Source organism: Polistes dominula, unplaced genomic scaffold (genome assembly GCF_049000335.1).
Source record: "Polistes dominula isolate Pdom_NZ unplaced genomic scaffold, Pdom_raw_medaka contig_20, whole genome shotgun sequence".
Taxonomy (NCBI): domain Eukaryota; kingdom Metazoa; phylum Arthropoda; class Insecta; order Hymenoptera; family Vespidae; genus Polistes; species Polistes dominula.
Window position 1 is genome coordinate 7,849,046 of NW_028301147.1, and position 18,561 is coordinate 7,867,606.

The window sequence follows — 18,561 nt, forward strand, 5'->3', positions numbered from 1 at the left end:
AGTTAAGATTATTAGTAATCTCTTTACACACATTTAATAAGTTGATGTATGATTTTCAAGGTAATTTACAATGTCATTAGATAGGATGTATTTTTTTTAATGAGGATTTAAATTAAAATTCGATTAAGATCGAACGAAATACAAATAAAGATGATACAAAATGTCAATTAGTCGATCAGATTTAGATTAAAATAAAAGCCAATTGCATAAATATTATTTTGTGGAATTGTGAAAAACACTATAAGACTTGAACGCAAATGCGTGTGCTGTTTTCCCGCGTATAAACGTAAAGTATCCAGCATTGTGTACTGGTAAGTGAATGTTCCTACGTTGAGCTACGACGAGTATGTTCATATGGTAGTTCGTGGCTTGATGTTATGTAGGGTACTGTCATGAGAAAAATTTGAAGCAAAAGTTGTGTTTTGTGTTCAAAGTCGGTGATAAATCGTAAGGAAAATGACTCAAACGGTGACAGCTGATTTGTAGGGATTAATGAAATTGAAGAAACGAAAAAGTCTGTGCGCGCAGTGCGTGAATATGCCCGCCAAGGTCTCAAAGAAGGTCGTAGGCATGATCATACGAAGCCGAAAGTCCATCATGAAGGATGGAGTCATTACGGTACTGAAAGTTTCATTGAATTACATTTTAACCCACACAGGTGTCCAAAGTACCTGATAATCCCCCTATCTTTTATATTAAATCTTCTTCTGGAATGTTATAAAATCAGGATGAGCGCACAGGAGTTTATGCGGAAGTCCATGTTTACTTTGTGATTACAGTTTATAATTATTATATAGAATATTTTCTTTTTTTAAAATATATTTTAATTATTCCTATTGTAATGCTATTCTTTTATTTGTTAAAGGATAAGAAAAACATATAGTATTTATTAATACACTATTTATGAAGATTATATTTCCCCTATTTGGCCCATCTTTTTCTTTTACCTAGTAACAGAGAGTTATTATTTTGCTCTTGATTGCGCTATATCGTTTGACATAGATATATATAGAATATTTCTTAATTGATATTGTAATGGTATAAAAATATTGGAACATTATCATATCTTTAAAGACTTATTCTTTTTTCATTTGTATTGTGTGTCTCTGCAGTGCTCTTTTCTTTTATTTATAAGATAAGAATGGTACAGTAAAGACCATTAGTAAACAAAACTATAATATGTTATATTTCTTTTTTAATCCTGTTATAGCATCTGGTCTTTTACTAGTTTTAGATTTTGTTTTCCTCGAAGCTTTTATCTAAAATGTTATTAATTTAGATATTTTTTTCTTAATTTAACATATAAAAGAATATTTCATTAACATTTACAAGTGATATTCATACAATTAGAAAACATAAAATAAACTCGATAACAATTACAATATGGTAATAAAAAATATTAAAGTGATAAGACAAATTTCTCGAAACGCATATGTTTATGTTATATAAAATATAATCTCGTTTTTATTAAACAATAAACCATATAATTAACATTATAATATAATATAAAAAGAAAATATTTAAAGTGTGATGCAAGCAAGAACAAAAAAGAGAAAGAGGAAAAAAATAAAAGAATTAACCTAAGTTATGAAAATGAATCAAGTTTAAACTAAATAAGAAAAAAGACGATAAAAAAAATAAATGTTTATCGTTAATGTAAAATATTATAAATAGTTGTCACCATTCGACAGTATTAAATCGATCGTACTAAAGCTTTCTGTGTAATAAAGTTTCCGTGTATATTGATCGGTGACAACTAATCGCCACGTACATACGTACGCAGGTACGATATTTAACGAGTGTTTATCAAAAAATGTGACACAGTCATCGTAAATTTCTATGATTAACGGAAAATATCTCAATTTCGTCTGAAGTGTAATAGTTTGGTGCGTAATCTAAATCAGCAATTGAATACTATGAAGTGGTTATGGGATCCTTCTGAAGTTATATCGAATCGAAAGTATTACGATGAATAGAGTATAGAATGGTACAGGAGTAGTAGAGTGGGGGTCAGTGGGAGAGAGTTGCAATGCAGTGGTTTGTGTTATCGCGAAAATGTACGTTTAATCGTAATCAAAGTAAAGAAGGTTTGTTCAATCTCAAGCCGAGAAAATTTCTTTCGAAGCATGTGATCGTATGTAATTTAGTCGAAATTAAATCGATTAATGTACGCGAGTTTGAAAGACGTTAGAGAACGAAATGGAATATGCCTCCATCCGACGTAGAAATTGGTCTTCGATATGCATGTTGCGTTTTCTTAAAAGATACGTCAACCGGTGAATATTTTCGACATTCTCGGAATATCAGATTTTCTTAGAACGGTTATCGCGTAACTCTATATCGGACATTAATTGTCTCGATTACGGAACCGCATGACGTCACACCTCGACCGTGAGTTCCGAAGTCAAGGCTGCAGAGGTTCATCTGTCAAAAGACATTTGAACATTTCAAAGAATTTCATCTCATCAATTTGGAAATTAGATCTCTGAATTTACTTATATTTACTGACGTATCACCTTATTATATATATTATATGTATTATATAGAAGAATAAACAAGATACTAATTGGGAAAGAAATTTGTTAAATGAAAGAAGAGGCAAATAATCGAAAGAATAATTATTAGCCGGCTTTTTAAAATTTTTATCTGCAAGCTATGTGCTACTATTGTCTAAGAAGCATCTTTCGTACTTATATAAAAGTTTATTCATTATTAAGTATGGTTATTATATGCGAAGCAGCAGAAAGTATTATCAGAATGCATACAAGTAGATGATTTATTGTTCCAATTTGAGGGATCATTAAAAAGGATTCAAAATTACAATAAAAAGCTTTCGCTAAGGCATTAAGATAAATGAGTTGATATGTGCGTTGCACTGCCAATCAAGTAATTTTTGATGCTTCTAAAGCGATCACACAAATAAATTCTGGCATTCATAAATAAGTGAAAAAGCTAAAGATAACTATCCTTTTACATGTAACCTTATGTATCGTTTCTGGAAACAATTAGCATTCTTCATGATACAATGAAGTGATGTTCCTTTTTAAAGGTTGTACAAAAAACTTGCAAAGAATACTTATTTGCACTTATAATGCTTGTGATATATATTAAAAAATTAGATCTAAGATAACTCTATTGATAATAAAATTCTTAAATGTAACATAAATACATAAAGTATGAAACGAATTAGCACAAAGAATATGGTGCTCTACTTAACCTGCTATATAAAGCAAACATAATAAAAGAAAAATAAACTATATATGTTCCGAACACTTGGTCTAAGAAGACTGTGAAAATTGACCACACAAATTGCTTAAGAAAAGTGCTTGCATGTATATAAATGTACTTATTAATAGGTATAACAGATGTCGTATTGTTCAACGTAATTTATACTCAAGGATTATGCAATGAGATTATATTTATAATATGATCTTAATAAGTAAAAGTGTGATTAAACAAAAAAATCTAAAAACTACATAGACAAAAAAATTTTTAAGATTTTAGTCAACAAAGTGTTGAGCACATAATTTTTTCAATATAAGTCACAAATTTATGAGATGCAAACAAATATTTATATTATATGGATTTTAACAAAAGATAAAATGAAACATTAGTAAATAATTAAGTATGAAACAAAATACGTATAGTAACAATTCTTAGGGGTCATGCCCCCTGGGGCAAAAGGGGAGCAGAGGGCTTGGGCCCTTCCTGTTCTGAAATTCACAATACTCAAGAACACGCTATTGCAAAATTTACACCTCCCTTTACATTTGCCCAACAATGCTACAGGCACCTTAAGGTTTCATTTGCTATTTATAATTCCATTATCTGTAATTCTATAGCTAATAATAAATTATTGTTATTTAATAACATTTTATATTTTTTTATTTCACAGAGTTCTGGGGTAGGAGAGGCAAGCGTATATCATGCATTGGTTGTAATATTTTTGGAATTTTTTGCATGGGGTTTATTAACCATGCCTATAATTTCTGTATTAAATGAAACATTTCCGGATCATACGTTCCTCATGAATGGTTTAATAATGGGCATCAAAGGGATTTTATCTTTCCTTTCGGCGCCATTAATTGGTGCTTTATCAGATGTGTGGGGTCGAAAATTTTTCTTACTTATCACAGTGGCCTTCACTTGTGCACCAATTCCACTAATGAGTATAAACACATGGTGGTTTTTTGCTATGATTTCAATAAGTGGCGTTTTTGCTTGCACTTTTTCTGTAGTATTCGCATATGTTGCCGATGTTACAGAAGAAAATCAAAGATCATTGGCATATGGTTTAGTAAGTTATATTTTTTATATTATATTTTTCTACACAAGAATTTAGAATATCTTCTAAACTAATGTTATTTTATTAGGTTTCTGCAACTTTTGCTGCTAGCATGGTAATCAGTCCAGCTTTAGGAGCTTATACCATGACAAAATATGGAGAAAATTTAGCAGTTGCGTTAGCAACAGCAATTGCAGTCTTAGATGTTTTTTTCATATTAGTAGCTGTACCTGAAAGTTTACCTGAAAAAGCAAGACCACCAGCACCCATATCATGGGAGCAAGCTGATCCTTTTGCAGCCCTAGGAAAGGTAAATGTTACAGAAATAGAAGAATATTAGAATTTCTATAATATTTTGTTACTATTGAGATCCTGTGGAATGAAATTAATGATTCAAAGAATAGATATTTTTTTATTTAACTTTTAATTCAATATTTCTTATGCACACGAAAAACACACCAAAACGAAAATTCTATTTAACAGGAATTATTATTTTTTATCACCATGAAATTTTCATATATACATAATTTGTCTTTGTGATAAAATAACAACAAAAAAACATAAAATATAAATAAGCTCTTCATTTTTCTTGAAGTAAAAGGAATCAGATAAAGAATAATCGAAGGAATAATAATTATTATTATTAATTGGCATTAGGAACTCGAAAGTTCATTGTCGCAAATACCAAATCCCGCCATTGTTCCCGTCCCTAAGCGCGATCCTTCCATTCGCGGTCTTCGTATTCTATTTCTTTCAGGTCCCTTCTAATATTATCCTCGCATCTACGTCTCGGTCTACCTAGTGGTCTTTTCCCGTTTGGTATACCGACCAATATTTTGTGTGCCGTTCGATCCTCTCCCATGCGCGCCACGTAACCAGCCCATCTTAATTGGCGTGATTTTACGTCCGGTTTGTTGTACAATCGATGTACTTCAACGTGGAATGAAGTTTTCTCCATTCGCCCGTTTCCTCATCGCGTTTTGCACCGAAGATTTTACGAAGAACTTTGTTTTCGAAAACCCTGAATTTCTTTAAGTCCCGTAACGTAAGGGACCACGACTTGCTACCATAAAAGACTACCGGCATGATGATTATCTTGTATATCCTGATTTTTAATCGCCTAGACAGCAACCGCGAGCTGAGTAATTTGTTAACCGAATAAAAACATGAATTGCCTAGATTGATTCTTTTCTTAAGTTCTGCAGAAAGTTCTTCTCACTTTACCCCTACTTTCCTTTAGGCAAAGTTGAACAAGGTTGACCAATTTTTCTTGGTATCCCCTGTCGTATTAGGATTTCGAGCATTTTTATCGTTTTACGGAGTCGTACGCTTTTTGAAAATCTATATAAAGTTGATGTACCGGCTGATTAAATTCCCATTTTTTCTCTAAGATCTGCCGAATAGCAAAAATTTGGTCTGTAGTCGATCTATAGTGATCTATTATCTCGTCCGCATACGGTACTATCCTAGCTAGTAGGATGTTTGATAGTATTTTGTAACACGTCGGTAAAAGTGAAATACCCCGTATTATTACAATCCATTTTGTCTCCCTTTTTAAAGATTGGGATTATAATCGACTCTTTCCATTGTTCCGGCAATGTTTCCTTGTTCCATATTAATTTAATTAGCTCAAAAATTTCTTCGATCAATCTATTTCCCTCCCATTTTATTAGCTCCGCAAGAACCGAGTCGTTACCCGGTGATTTATGATTTTTTAGTTTTTTAATTGCGTTTTTTATGTCTAACATCGTTGGTTCACTAACCATAGGTTCCGCCGTATGGAACTCGAAATTCTCAGTTTCCCGGTCGTTCTCAGATTCTATATTTAATAATCGATTAAAATAATTTTTCCACGTGTTCCGTCTCCACGGCCGCGTATTTTATTCCGTTTTCTCCCTCGATAATCTTTTCTACGTTTATCCGTTTATTTCCTATCCGCTGTCCATTGGTCTTATTTACGGAAAGCCGTTCCCTCATCCTAGCTATAACCAAAAAATGATCCGAATCACAATCTGCCCCCCTGTACGACCTAACATCTAGTAAGTTCGTGTGTCGTCGTTTATCTGCCAGAACGTGATCTATTTGATTACGCGTATTTCCGTCCGGGGAAATCCAAGTTTGTTTATGGATATCTTTGTGTTTAAAAAACGTGCTTTTAACGATGCGAAGGAATAATTACATTTATAATAATGATTATTTTTTATTATATCAGGTTGGAAAAGATCATACAATTTTGATGCTGTGCGTCACCGTGTTCCTGAGTTATCTTCCTGAGGCAGGTCAATATAGCTGTATTTTTGTCTACTTAAAATTGGCTATGGGGTTTTCTGCTGCTATGGTAGCATGGTTTATTGCTGTCGTTGGAATATTAAGTGTAGGGGCTCAAATAATATTAGGACCTTTAATGAGAACTCTTGGTAGTAAACACACTATAATGTTGGGTCTCTTATTTGAGATGTTACAACTCATGTGGTATGGCTTCGGTTCACAAACATGGTAATGTCACTTTTATGATTATATTTTTAATTAATTACATTTTTTGTAACCACATATTATGTTATGTGAGTTACTTTTTAAGGTATTAAATATAAATTATCATATAAATTGATCGTAATTTCAAGGATGATGTGGGCAGCAGGAGCTCTAGCATCTGTATCAAGTATCACATATCCTGCAATTTCTGCATTTGTATCCATGCATTCGGATGCTGATAAGCAGGGTTTGGTACAAGGAATGGTGACTGGAATGCGTGGTCTCTGTAATGGTCTGGGACCTGCAATGTTTGGTGTAATCTTCTATCTTTTCCATGTTGATCTCAATGATGACTCACCCTCTCTTCCTTTGAAACCATCTCTTTTGGATGAGAATAATAGAACAGGAACTGCCACACAACATCTTGATATTATGCCACAGGTATTAATGAATAAGTTAGAAAGTATTGATATGCCATATAATAATTATGATAAAATATTTATTGGAAAGAAACCAAAAATATATATTTTTCAGCTTGTACCAGGTCCACCATTTGTGTTTGGCGCATTACTAGTGATTTGTGCATTACTGGTTGCTGCATTCATCCCTGAAACTACCACAATGGCAACTGGAGCATTACATCATCCATCCACCTCCCGGAGGCCCTCCGGTAAATACGCATATCAGAAATGTACGTTACAGGTTGCCACATACACTAAAAGACAAATGTGTTTGGTGGTGGGTTTATTTTGAAGTTCTAACCTCAGGAATTTATGTTGAAAGTAACATATTTGCCGATATTATTAACTATGATAATATTTAATTAATGTATATATTTTTTATTCGGCAATGAACTTTCGAGTTCCTAATGCTAATTAATAATAATTTTTTATTACTTTAGAATAATTACTTCAGAATAATTACTTCAAAATATGCAACATATATGAATGAGTGTAGATGTGTATATATAGATATATATACATATATAAATATATATTAGGGTGGGTCAAAAAAATGACTTTTTTTTTTTTTCAAATGCCACGGAAAAATGGGTTGCTAGACACCTTAAAACAATTCTCACCAAATATGAGCTCTTAATTTTAATAGGAAGATCCTCCGCATCGCAGTTTTTTATTTTTTTTTCAGTCCAATAGATTAAAATTCATACCTCATTATTTATTGATTGTACAGAAAAATGTTCTGGACGAATTTTGTCAGAGTCAAAAATCAGTACACATGAAAGTTTGATGATGAATATCTTTTGAACGCTTAATTTAATCGCCAAAACATAAGACTTCATTTTTATTGAGCAGTTAATTTCCTACAAAAATTTGTATTGTGCACTTTTTAATAGTCATTAATTGTCGAGTTATAAAATTCTTAAACAAAAATGAAATTTGTCTAAAAATCATCAAATTTAAATCTTCAATATCATTCAAATGGTGAGGTTTACGGAAAAAATATAAGATACCTTTTTTGTAAAGCATTAAATTTCCTACAAAATTCGTCTAGAACATTTTTCTGTACAATCAATAAATAATGAGGTATGAATTTTAATCTATTGGACTGAAAAAAAAAATAAAAAACTGCGATGCGGAGGATCTTCCTATTAAAATTAAGAGCTCATATTTGGTGAGAATTGTTTTAAGGTGTCTAGCAACCCATTTTTCCGTGGCACTTGAAAAAAAAAAAAGTCATCACCCTAATACATATGCTTTTATATTATCGATAAAATGTATCAATTACACACATTAAAATGTTTTATTTTATATTTAAAATGTTCTATTTTAAATCATTAAAATACTTTTTCCAGGTTTGTCCTTGGACGTTCATTATGAGTCAGATAGGATGGGAAGTGGAAGAGGAAAGGTAGGACCACTATCACCACTAGTCGACAATTGCAACTCTGCTGCACTATAGCTACTGATGAATTCAAAGACAGTTACTGTTCATGGGCAAAATATATATTCTCACAAAATGATGAAACATTGATCAGTGAAGTGGTCACCGGTGTAAAGTGCACCAACTTCAAAGAGATTGTAATAGATTTGTCTATAATGTATTATACTATTTCTTTAAGTCAATAACTAAGCTTGATTTTAGGACTATCAATCAACTTAATATTTAGGTTGTAATTTCCACAAGCAGTGCTTGTGTGATAATGAAAGGGTTCTTCTTCAAAACAGATGTAACCTTATTTGAAACAGAGTTTTGTTATATATACATATATATTATACATATATATATATATATATATAAAAGAAAAAAGCAATCAAGTTGCTCTGTTCTTTTAATAATTCTTGAATCAAATTATATTATATTAGAGATCAGCAATTTTGAGACAACAATCAGTAATTACTAGTTTGCGTAGCTTGCCAATAGCAATACAGCACAAAATGGCAAGACAAATGACAGTATTTTTAATAGACTTCTAACTTGTGTCATATTCTTTATTTGAATACCCTTTTATTGATTTAATAGCAAATACAAAAATATGCAAGTTTAATTTTTATTAGTTGAACGCTATATAATAATACATTTTGCCGATAAATACATTACCTTGTAATGTCTAAGAAAACATCCATAAATTATGCAAAAGCATTAGGATGAAAATAGTAAAAAGTTTCATTTATTTCTTTCGTAACACTCACACATTCCTAATAATAAATACGCAGTATATTAATTCAAAGTCACTGCTTTTTATATTGTAGAAAACATTGAAACCTTGAACACTTTTACCATTAGAAATTATATTTTTAAGTACATAAAAGTCTTTTCTTTTGTTGTTGTCATTATAGTTATAATATTTAAAATTCGTATATTTCACCAAAGTTACGAGACATGTTATGTAATCTTCTATTGTTTTATTTTGAGCATAAATATTTCTATCATAGTACAGTTTTCATTCTTAAGCAGAAGTAGTTACGCACTTCTGCTTTTTTAATTATCTTATACAAGATGTAATTTTTAAAAATTTACAGAATGTGTAAACTACTTTTTTCTGCACAAACTATTTATCACTTATTAATTATTAAATGTCAGCATGAATGAAAAGGCCTTAATGAATATAATACAATTTATATAAATGTTGTCATTCTAAGGCAATAAGACAAATTAAAGAATTCTAATAAATAATTATTGCGTAGCCCAATTTTTAATTAAAAACGTATAGTATGACCAATATGTTAATCATACATAAATTCAGAATCATCAAGATTCAAGGAATGTATTGGTGAAAAAATTTTGCACTTTATTTAAAATTGTGTGAGTGGCTCTGTTGAATTTAATTCTTTTGCTTTTCCTCAATTTTTCAAATAACTTATCATGAACACGAATTTTCAGTTCATATTTGTATATATGATCTTTGTTAAAGTAATGTTTTAAACAATATTTTATTTTAAGTATATGGAATATAACACTTTCAATTGGTTACATAAATCATTCTTGCCTGGCTTGCATCAACTGCTAATGCCATTACTAAAAAAAATAAATTAACAATAAGAATAAAAAGAAAGACATTCGGTCTTTTAATGCCAAAGAATGAGAAATAACAGAAAATTATCTTGGAAACTATGGTGGATATAGATAAGAAAACTTAACTTTCTGCAGAAAATGTTGGATATCCCAGTAAGAAACACACTTTTATATGATCTCAACTTTCTCCAAGAATTTTTCTGTTTTCCGATTTATTATGATTGTTTCAGAATTTAATTAAAAAATATTGAAATTACTGTCGATCCAAAGTAATGAAAAAAATTTACAGTGTATTTTTCTATTATTTCACTTATATTTCTTTTTTTCTCTCTATTTAAGTAGGAATTAATTTTGTATATGTATATAAAAAGAAAGCTTTCACAAAATATAAAATTATTCTATATTTAAACTAAAAAATAAGCAGCAAATTTCTTGGAGAATGCAAATATAAATAGTACAGACACAAATGTATACTGTTGTTGTGTTAATTCCTGGAAATCCTTTAGTAACATGCTCTTATTCAGTGGAGTACATATATACAATTGTATCATACAAAAAAACATGAAATGAATATAAAATATAATGTTAAATATAAGTAGGTACTAATGTCATAACTTGACTCTTTGCTGAGTTAAGCAGTTGTATATGTAAAATGTATGATGGGTGCGCTAATAAAAAAGAAGTAAATATTTTTAAGATAAAAGAAGGTATGCCTAAGATAATAGCTCTTCTTTCATGATTTGTTTTTTTATTACTATTTAGGTTTCAATTACTTATATTTTACAAACTGTTGTAGAATGCAGTTCCCCACATTGTTATGCACTTTGTGTTATATTTATTGTATTTTGTGAAATAGATGTTAGCGTAGAGCCACTTTGCTGCCAAGATTCTATTGCATTATTAACTATTAGTTCAGACATTTTTTCAGGTATCTAAAAAAAGAATAATTATATTAGATAATTGTCAAACAATAGTTATAAACTATAATTGCCTTTCAATAATTAGTTTACATTATTGATTGTGTTTAATACGCTATCTACATTATCAGAGCGTAATAAAACACGTCTAAGAGTGGTTAGCATAAACACAGCCACAAAGACCAAAATTTTATATGCTCCTACAGTTATTTTGTCCCATATCCTATAATTGAAAAATCAATCATTGAATTTCTATAATATAATTAAGATATAATAACAAATAATTAATATATAATATTAATATAAATTAATATATAATATTAAATAATTAATATATATAATCATATTTTCTATTATTTTATTAATAATTTTTATCCTCTCAACCATTATATACTTACTTGGGTATAGATCCATTACATATTGTGCCTGCAAAGCATGAGCAAAACCACATATCAAATGGAAGATTAGGAAGAGCTTCAATTCTTATCAAATGTTTAGATAATTCTGGATCTTCTCTTTCTAGCAATGTACATGTACATTCTTGTAATCTACCAACTTCTGCATGAAATTTTTGTACCTGATTTAAAAGTCCACATAATATCCAATATACATCTACCAATCTGTCTTGTCCAGAATCAATATCTATGATATGCCAGAGCGCCTCAGCTATCCTACTCATCGCCCTAATACAAATGTAATCTAAATTGTACATTGTATTTGTACAACAGTTAGAATATGTTTTTTCTAAATTGCCTTTATACTATATTGTTATATACATTATAACAAATATGACTAACCTATATAAAGATGTTTCCAATTGAGTACTCATGTCTATCTTTGTTTGTCTAGTTCGTAGAAGCCACATTGTCAGAAGTATTAAATGTGGTTTTGTATTGTCTTCCAAAATTCTTGTTACTTTAAGAGCTTTTTGTAAATCTTCATATTCCGCTTTACGTTGTTTCATTATAAATTCATGACTTTCTATATAAACAGGTATAACGTCTAATAATATTTTCCATATTAAATTTCTATACATAGCAGGGACAGTAAATCTCAAACAAAACTGTTTTAATTTCATTTTATCAAATGGATGTTCTTTCAACAATATCTCTAATGATTTTTTTCTTCGACACTGCGAAATCCTACCTATAAACATAGAAAAGAATCATATTAGATTGTATGTTTTAAACGAAAGGTATTAAAATAATAAAAAAACTAGAAATTAAATTTTTTCTTAATGACTTGTACATTAAACAATTGAAGTTCATTTCTACTTACTTTTTCGTAATACGAAGATCGAAAATTTCGTTCGTCTGTCATTTTGCTAATAATTATAATTTTTTATGAAATTGTATGTAAATAAAACTTATTATTTAATAAGTCTATAATAATAAGTGATTATTTATACATTTTAATTCACATATATTAAAAATCATCATTTTATGTCTCTAATAAACTATGCAAGCAATAATCAAATTAATCTATCACAATATCTGAGCAGTACTCAGAAATATAACCATGTCATATGCAATCAGCTGATCGTATTAAACACACACATTCAAACAGTGATCCCAGAGACTTTAGTTCGTCTGATCGACACAGGGGCGTAAAATTATCGTACGCGGCAAAAAATTATCGTACGCCCCGGGAAAATTTGAAATCCGACAATTTCTCGGACGAGATTTTCAAAATGTGGAAAAAGTGTCCAAGTTCCAACTTTTTCAAAGTTGATGACCTTTTCATAAAAACGATAAAAACGGCCGTCCGCTGGGAGATCGTGGTGGTGGTGGTGGTAGGGATGGTGCTGCACCTTTCCAAAATTTGTTGACTAAAAAAAAAGAAAAAAAGGTCATCAAGTTTTCGAAATTCCAAATGGATCGTACACCACGAATTTTAGATCGTACAGGGCCTCAAATTATCGTACGCGTACGATAATTATCGTACGAATAGGATCGCTGCATTCAAATAAAATACGACCTAGGGACGGTATTCATGATCTACTCTCAACACGGAGATAGAGACTAAGAACAACGATCACAGTGTGTAAAAGTGTCCCCAAAATATAGAACTAGGGATCCTATAGGAGGGATGCGCCATGTACATTGCTGGGGGACCGGAACTCGATTTTGCGCGCGAATGATTCAAACATTGAAATAATTATGATATAATGAATTGCATCAAATACAGAAAAAAATGAACTATATTTAATGATAATTTAAAATTTATATTAAAATAGAATAGGTTACACGAAAAAATTATTATAAATTCAATAAGAAAGACTTAATTAAGTTTGATTTGATAAAAGGCATTACAGTATTTTGAAATTTCAAAACAATTTGTAGGAATTTATACAATTTTGATAAATATAATTATCTACTATATATATTATATTATTAATAATAATAATAATAATAATAATAATAATAATAATAAGACAAATATATAAAACAATTAAAAAATAGATTTATTTTAACATATTTTTATTTCTCAATGTGGTACATGGTCATAGTTTTACTCGAACTGTGTGGTACATATATATTTAATTGTATTTTTGCCAGGTGGCGACACTTCATTGTAAGACGCAATCAAAAATTCTAACTTACACTTACAAGTTCAACACGTGGTTGAATATAACGCTAGTGTTACAATGATTTGTTAATTAATATATTTTTATAATAAAAGTATACATGTGATGCATATAAATTAACATATTTTAAAATGAAAATTAAAAACTCTCGTAAGGTAATTTAAATTGACATAGAGTTTAACAAAGTTTTCATAAAATTAATTTCACAATTAATTTATTTTAAACATAACCTCAAATAAATATAAAAATAAAATTATTTTTAGGTGGGAAAAAAGAATAAGTTGAAAGAAAAAACTATTATTAATAATTCACATATGGATTCTGAAAGTGAATTTAATTTTGATAATGATAATAATCAGGACAGCGAGCTTGATGACGAGTTTAACTTTATGAGAGAAACTGATGAAGATAATGAATCTGATTCACAATTGAATGATATTAATAATTCTATTTCTACAGCAAGCAAAAAAAGAAGTGTTACAGAAGAACTTGATAGTGTACCTAAAAAAGAAGAAAAAATTGAAGAATGATTTATATAAGCAACCAACAGTTGAAGAATTAAATCAACTTAGAGAAACGGAAACTCTATTTCATTCAAATTTATTTAGACTTCAAATTGAAGAATTATTAACTGAAGTTAAACTCAAAAATAAATATAAACATTTATTCGATGCTTGGTTCATTAAATTTAAAACAAATATTGAATCATTGCAAGAAACTGATGAATTGAAGGTATATTATTGATTAGAATAACTTTCATTTTTTAATTATAAAATATATTTAACTGTGGAATATTAAATAAAAATTTAACGACTTATTATTTTAAGTTCGCAGATGGAAATCTATATAAAAAATTACATTTGAATATTCCTATATTAAATGTACCAGAAGATATAAGAGGCACATTTAAATTTTTAAAACCATTATCTATTGATATTATCGGTTCATATTCTTTCGATTGTACAGTGGGTACAAATATTGCCGTAGATATAATGATTCAAATGCCAGAGAATTTATTCCAAAAACACGATTATCAAAATTACAGATATTTAAGAAAAAAGGCTATATATTTGACATATATAACTTCTAATATAGAAGATGATCTTGTTGATAAAAAATTATTTCTTGGTAGTAATTTAAGACCTATATTAAAAATAGTGCCACCTGGAAAGTTAGGAAAAAAATTAAGTATACATGTACATGTATCTGCACATGAAAATACTTTTAAACTAAACAGATTTTTACCAGAAAAAAATTCTGTAAGACCTAATTGGTTTTTCAAGGAAGAAGTTGAAAATGGTATGTTATTCATTGATTTTCTAAATTGAATTATTTGATACTTAAGATTTATATATTTTATTTTATTTAGCACCTTTAACACCAACACCACATTATAATTCCATAATCTTACATGATCTGACAATGTTAGAAACAAATTCTCGAAACGTTGAACTGATAAAGAAATATCCAAATATCAGGGATGGTATTATTTTGCTAAAGATATGGTTAAGTCAACGACAATTAATGAAAAGTCATAACGGTTTCAGCAGTCATATAATAACAATGTATGTTTTATATTTGCTACAAATAAAGAAACTCAACACATTTATGAGTAGTTATCAAATAGTAAGAAATGTATGGTGTAATTTAGGTAAGATATCACTTTATTATTATTATTATTATTATTATTATTATTATTATTATTATTATTGTTATTAGTTGGCATTAGGAACTCGAAAGTTCATTTCTGCAAATACCAAATCCTGCCATTTTTCGCATCCCTGAGCACAATCCCTCCATTCGCGGTCTTCGTATCCTATTTCTTTAAGAAAGATATCACTTTACTTACTATGTTTTTTATGCATTACATTTATGATATTGATCTATTTTATTGCAGTACAAAATGGTTGGTATGAAAATGGGATATCGATATACCAAGGAGATGATAATCAAAAGCGTATTTTGGATTATCATAAATATTATGATTGTGTTTTTCTGGATCCAAGTGGATATCATAATTTAGCTTCCTTCGTATCAAGAGATACTTTTTCTTGGGTACAGAGAGAAGCAGAGATTTCTTTGCAACATTTGGATAATGTAAATGTTAATAGTTTTCCATCTATTTTTATGCAAAAGGTTCCATTCTACAATGCATTTGATAATATATTATGGTAAGAGTGTCTACATTTGTATTTAATTTAAGTAGTATATGAGTTATATTTTTAATCAAATAACTTATTGTATGTTTAGTATTGAAGATAATGAAAGCATAGAAAAACTTGTGGATACAAAGTCATCTAAAGATGATAAATTAGATTATGGTATTGATAAACGTAATCAAGCTATTAGTATATTTATGAAAGTATTAAAACAAGGTTTAGGAAATAGGGTTCATAGAATATGTGTGTTACCTGAGGAACCAAGGCAATGGGAGTGTGAAAAAGAAATGTCAAATTATATTGGAAAAATCTCCATTGGTATAGATTTAAATCCAGACTTTTGTTTTAGTATTGTTGAAAAAGGCCCTGAAGCTAACTTACCAGAAGTACGTAGAACATATCAATTGTTAAATGTATTTTACAGAAAATGTATTTTATTTATGTTAATATAATTTTCTACGACAGGCAGCTTCGTTCCGAGAATTTTGGTGTAATAAATCAGAATTACGTCGCTTTCAAGATGGATCTATACGTGAAGCTGTAGTTTGGGATAAAGGGAAAACTTTACATGGAAAGAGAATGATTTGTAAAAAAATTATAAAATTTTTATTGAAACATAAATTTAATTTAACACCAAATCAATATTTATGTCTTGCTAATCAAATGGAAGATATTTTAAAATTAGACAAAGTAATACTTCTAACATATATTTAAATATTAGAAGTTATAAAATCTTTATTATTCTGATTAAATATTTTCATATATTTCTTTCAGATTAAAATTACACATTTTGTATATGGTACTGGCGAAGAAGCAACTTTACGTGTGATAAAAGCATTTAATTCTTTAGAAAAAGATTTAATGTCTCTTGTTGATATACCTCTTTCAATAACTGGTGTACAAGGATCTAGTGCAGCTTTTCGTTATACAGAAGTTTTCCCACCCTTAGCAACTACTTATCGACCTGATCATAAAATAATTGAAGAGGGTGAAAATTACCTAATGCTTAAAACGAAAAATATTAATAAGGTACCCAGATATGTTCATCCACTTGAAATTAGTTTACAATTATCGACTAGTGGAAAATGGCCTGAAGAATTAGAAGCTATTAGAAAAACAAAGACTGCTTTTCATATTCAAATTGCTGAATGCCTTAGGAAACAGCACAATCTAAAAGCACAAGGAAATGCTACTCATATAGATGTTTTTAAGGTAAAACTTATCCCCTATGTTTTACGGTATGGAATTATTTCAATTTATGGTAGATTTAATGAAAATATTTATTTATCAGGATGGATTTGTCTTTCGATTGAGAGTAGCACATCAAAAAGAAATAGCTTTGTTGAAACACCAAGTCGATGAAGATGGTGTAGTTAAGTATAGAGATAATGAAGAATCTATTGAATTAGAAAAAGAAATTATTTCTATTACCCAAATTAAGCAGCACGTTACATGGGTAAGTAAACAAGTAAAAAAAGATTTAGTTTAATACCAAGATTTCTTGTTAATTATTATATTAATTTGGTTATTTATAATAGAATACACTCTCAACATCCTTCATTTGGAGCTGCTTGTTGTTTAACAAAACGTTGGTTATCTGCTCATTTGTTGGATGATTTTCATATGCCCACTATAGCAGTTGAATTAATTATAGCATCGATGTATTTAATGCCAGAACCATATAAGCATGCACATATGCCACAGGTAGCATTTTTAAGAGTTTTAGAAATTTTTGCAAGGGAACACTGGAATATAGATCCTGTTATTGTAAATTTTAATGATGAAATGTCAAGTATGTATAACATGTATATAAAAATATCTCGTTATTTAATAACTTTCTAAATAAGTTATTTGTTTTTATAGAAGAAGAAATTATTGAAGTAGAAACGCTTTTCGGAACGTCACGTGATTCTTTACCACCTCTGTTTATTTCTACACCTTATGACCAAAAAGAATCTTTATGGACCAAAAAAGCACCAAACGTATTAGTTTTAAATCGTATATGTCTTCTAGCCCGAGAATCATTAAAACTATTCGAGCAACAATTCAACACTAGAACGATGCTAGATTGTAAAGCTCTTTTTAGATCACCCATCTCAGAATATGATTGTTTGATACATTTGAAACCACTTCTTAATCCTAGAAGATTGCAAGGAATTGATGTGGATGAAAATCATCCAATTGTTGAGTGGCATCCATATAAACCACATTCATTGCAAAAAATTCCTATTATAGACTTTGATCCTATTCAATGTTTTTTGAAAGAGTTAAGGGTTGGTATTATTAATATATCTTTTTATCAACATAATTTGATGTTAAACTAATATAATGTTTATGTTCATAGGATGGTTATAGTGAGCTTGCTTTATTTTTTCATGATACATACGGTGGTATGGTAATAGGAGTTTTATTGAAACCTACTGCTCTAGAAGAAAAGGATTTTAAAGTGTCAAATGTGAAATGTCGAAAATTAAATAAGAATGACAAACTTGTATTAAATTCATCCACGATGATACAAGATTTTTACGTTCTTGGAAAAGATCTTGTAAAAGGTATTGAAGTTACCTCTAATAAATTATCTCTTATGTGAGATTGAACAATTTATATAAATAAATAAATACATTTTAAAATCATAATCTAAATTTTTTTCTATATACATATGTATGC

The 18,561-nt window shown here is 29.3% G+C and overlaps 3 protein-coding genes across 6 annotated transcripts; 2 read left to right on the plus strand and 1 right to left on the minus strand.

Moving 5' to 3' along the window:
- The first annotated feature begins 332 nt into the window (after positions 1–332).
- On the plus strand, positions 333–10,937 carry LOC107074185 (solute carrier family 71 member 1). Of its 4 annotated transcripts, none has more exons than XM_015335386.2 (7): positions 333–618; positions 3,896–4,297; positions 4,374–4,595; positions 6,498–6,781; positions 6,907–7,198; positions 7,292–7,448; positions 8,571–10,937. In XM_015335386.2, exons 1-7 carry the CDS (start codon positions 493–495, stop codon positions 8,675–8,677), a joined length of 1,590 nt encoding a protein of 529 aa, XP_015190872.1. In that variant the 5' UTR covers positions 333–492; the 3' UTR covers positions 8,678–10,937. The 4 variants fall into 4 exon arrangements, with proteins under 4 accessions (XP_015190872.1, XP_089033379.1, XP_089033380.1 ...); XM_089177253.1 differs by having other exon boundaries at positions 334–618; positions 7,292–7,427; XM_089177254.1 differs by lacking the exon at positions 333–618 and adding an exon at positions 1,508–2,087.
- Positions 10,703–12,704, minus strand: TBC1d7 (TBC1 domain family member 7). The gene is made up of 5 exons (XM_015335383.2): positions 12,427–12,704; positions 11,946–12,294; positions 11,547–11,831; positions 11,242–11,371; positions 10,703–11,163 (listed from the first exon to the last, which is right to left on the minus strand). Exons 2-5 carry the CDS (start codon positions 12,224–12,226, stop codon positions 11,047–11,049), a joined length of 813 nt encoding a protein of 270 aa, XP_015190869.2. The 5' UTR covers positions 12,227–12,294; positions 12,427–12,704; the 3' UTR covers positions 10,703–11,046.
- An 879-nt stretch (positions 12,705–13,583) lies between these two features.
- Mat89Ba (nucleolar protein 6 Mat89Ba) lies at positions 13,584–18,530 on the plus strand. Its single transcript, XM_015335280.2, is given in 14 exon segments — positions 13,584–13,890; positions 13,999–14,238; positions 14,240–14,467; positions 14,563–15,034; positions 15,105–15,386; positions 15,633–15,906; positions 15,986–16,280; positions 16,360–16,584; positions 16,669–17,106; positions 17,186–17,305; positions 17,307–17,350; positions 17,433–17,686; positions 17,758–18,167; positions 18,239–18,530. Coding segments are annotated over 14 exon segments (3,552 nt in total). The 5' UTR covers positions 13,584–13,866; the 3' UTR covers positions 18,485–18,530.
- Positions 18,531–18,561: the final 31 nt, after the last annotated feature.

Excerpts from the sequence above, each read along its gene's own strand:
- LOC107074185 (XM_015335386.2), top strand. The coding sequence starts at position 493 with ATGAAATTGAAGAAACGAAAAAGTCTGTGCGCGCAGTGCGTGAATATG. Across the intron at positions 4,596-6,497 it reads CTTTTGCAGCCCTAGGAAAG|GTTGGAAAAGATCATACAAT; the intron begins GTAAATGTTACA and ends TTATTATATCAG. Across the intron at positions 6,782-6,906 it reads GGCTTCGGTTCACAAACATG|GATGATGTGGGCAGCAGGAG; the intron begins GTAATGTCACTT and ends CGTAATTTCAAG.
- TBC1d7 (XM_015335383.2), bottom strand. The coding sequence starts at position 12,226 with ATGAAATTAAAACAGTTTTGTTTGAGATTTACTGTCCCTGCTATGTAT. Across the intron at positions 11,832-11,945 it reads TTGGAAACATCTTTATATAG|GGCGATGAGTAGGATAGCTG; the intron begins GTTAGTCATATT and ends CATTTGTATTAG. Across the intron at positions 11,372-11,546 it reads TGTAATGGATCTATACCCAA|GATATGGGACAAAATAACTG; the intron begins GTAAGTATATAA and ends TTTCAATTATAG.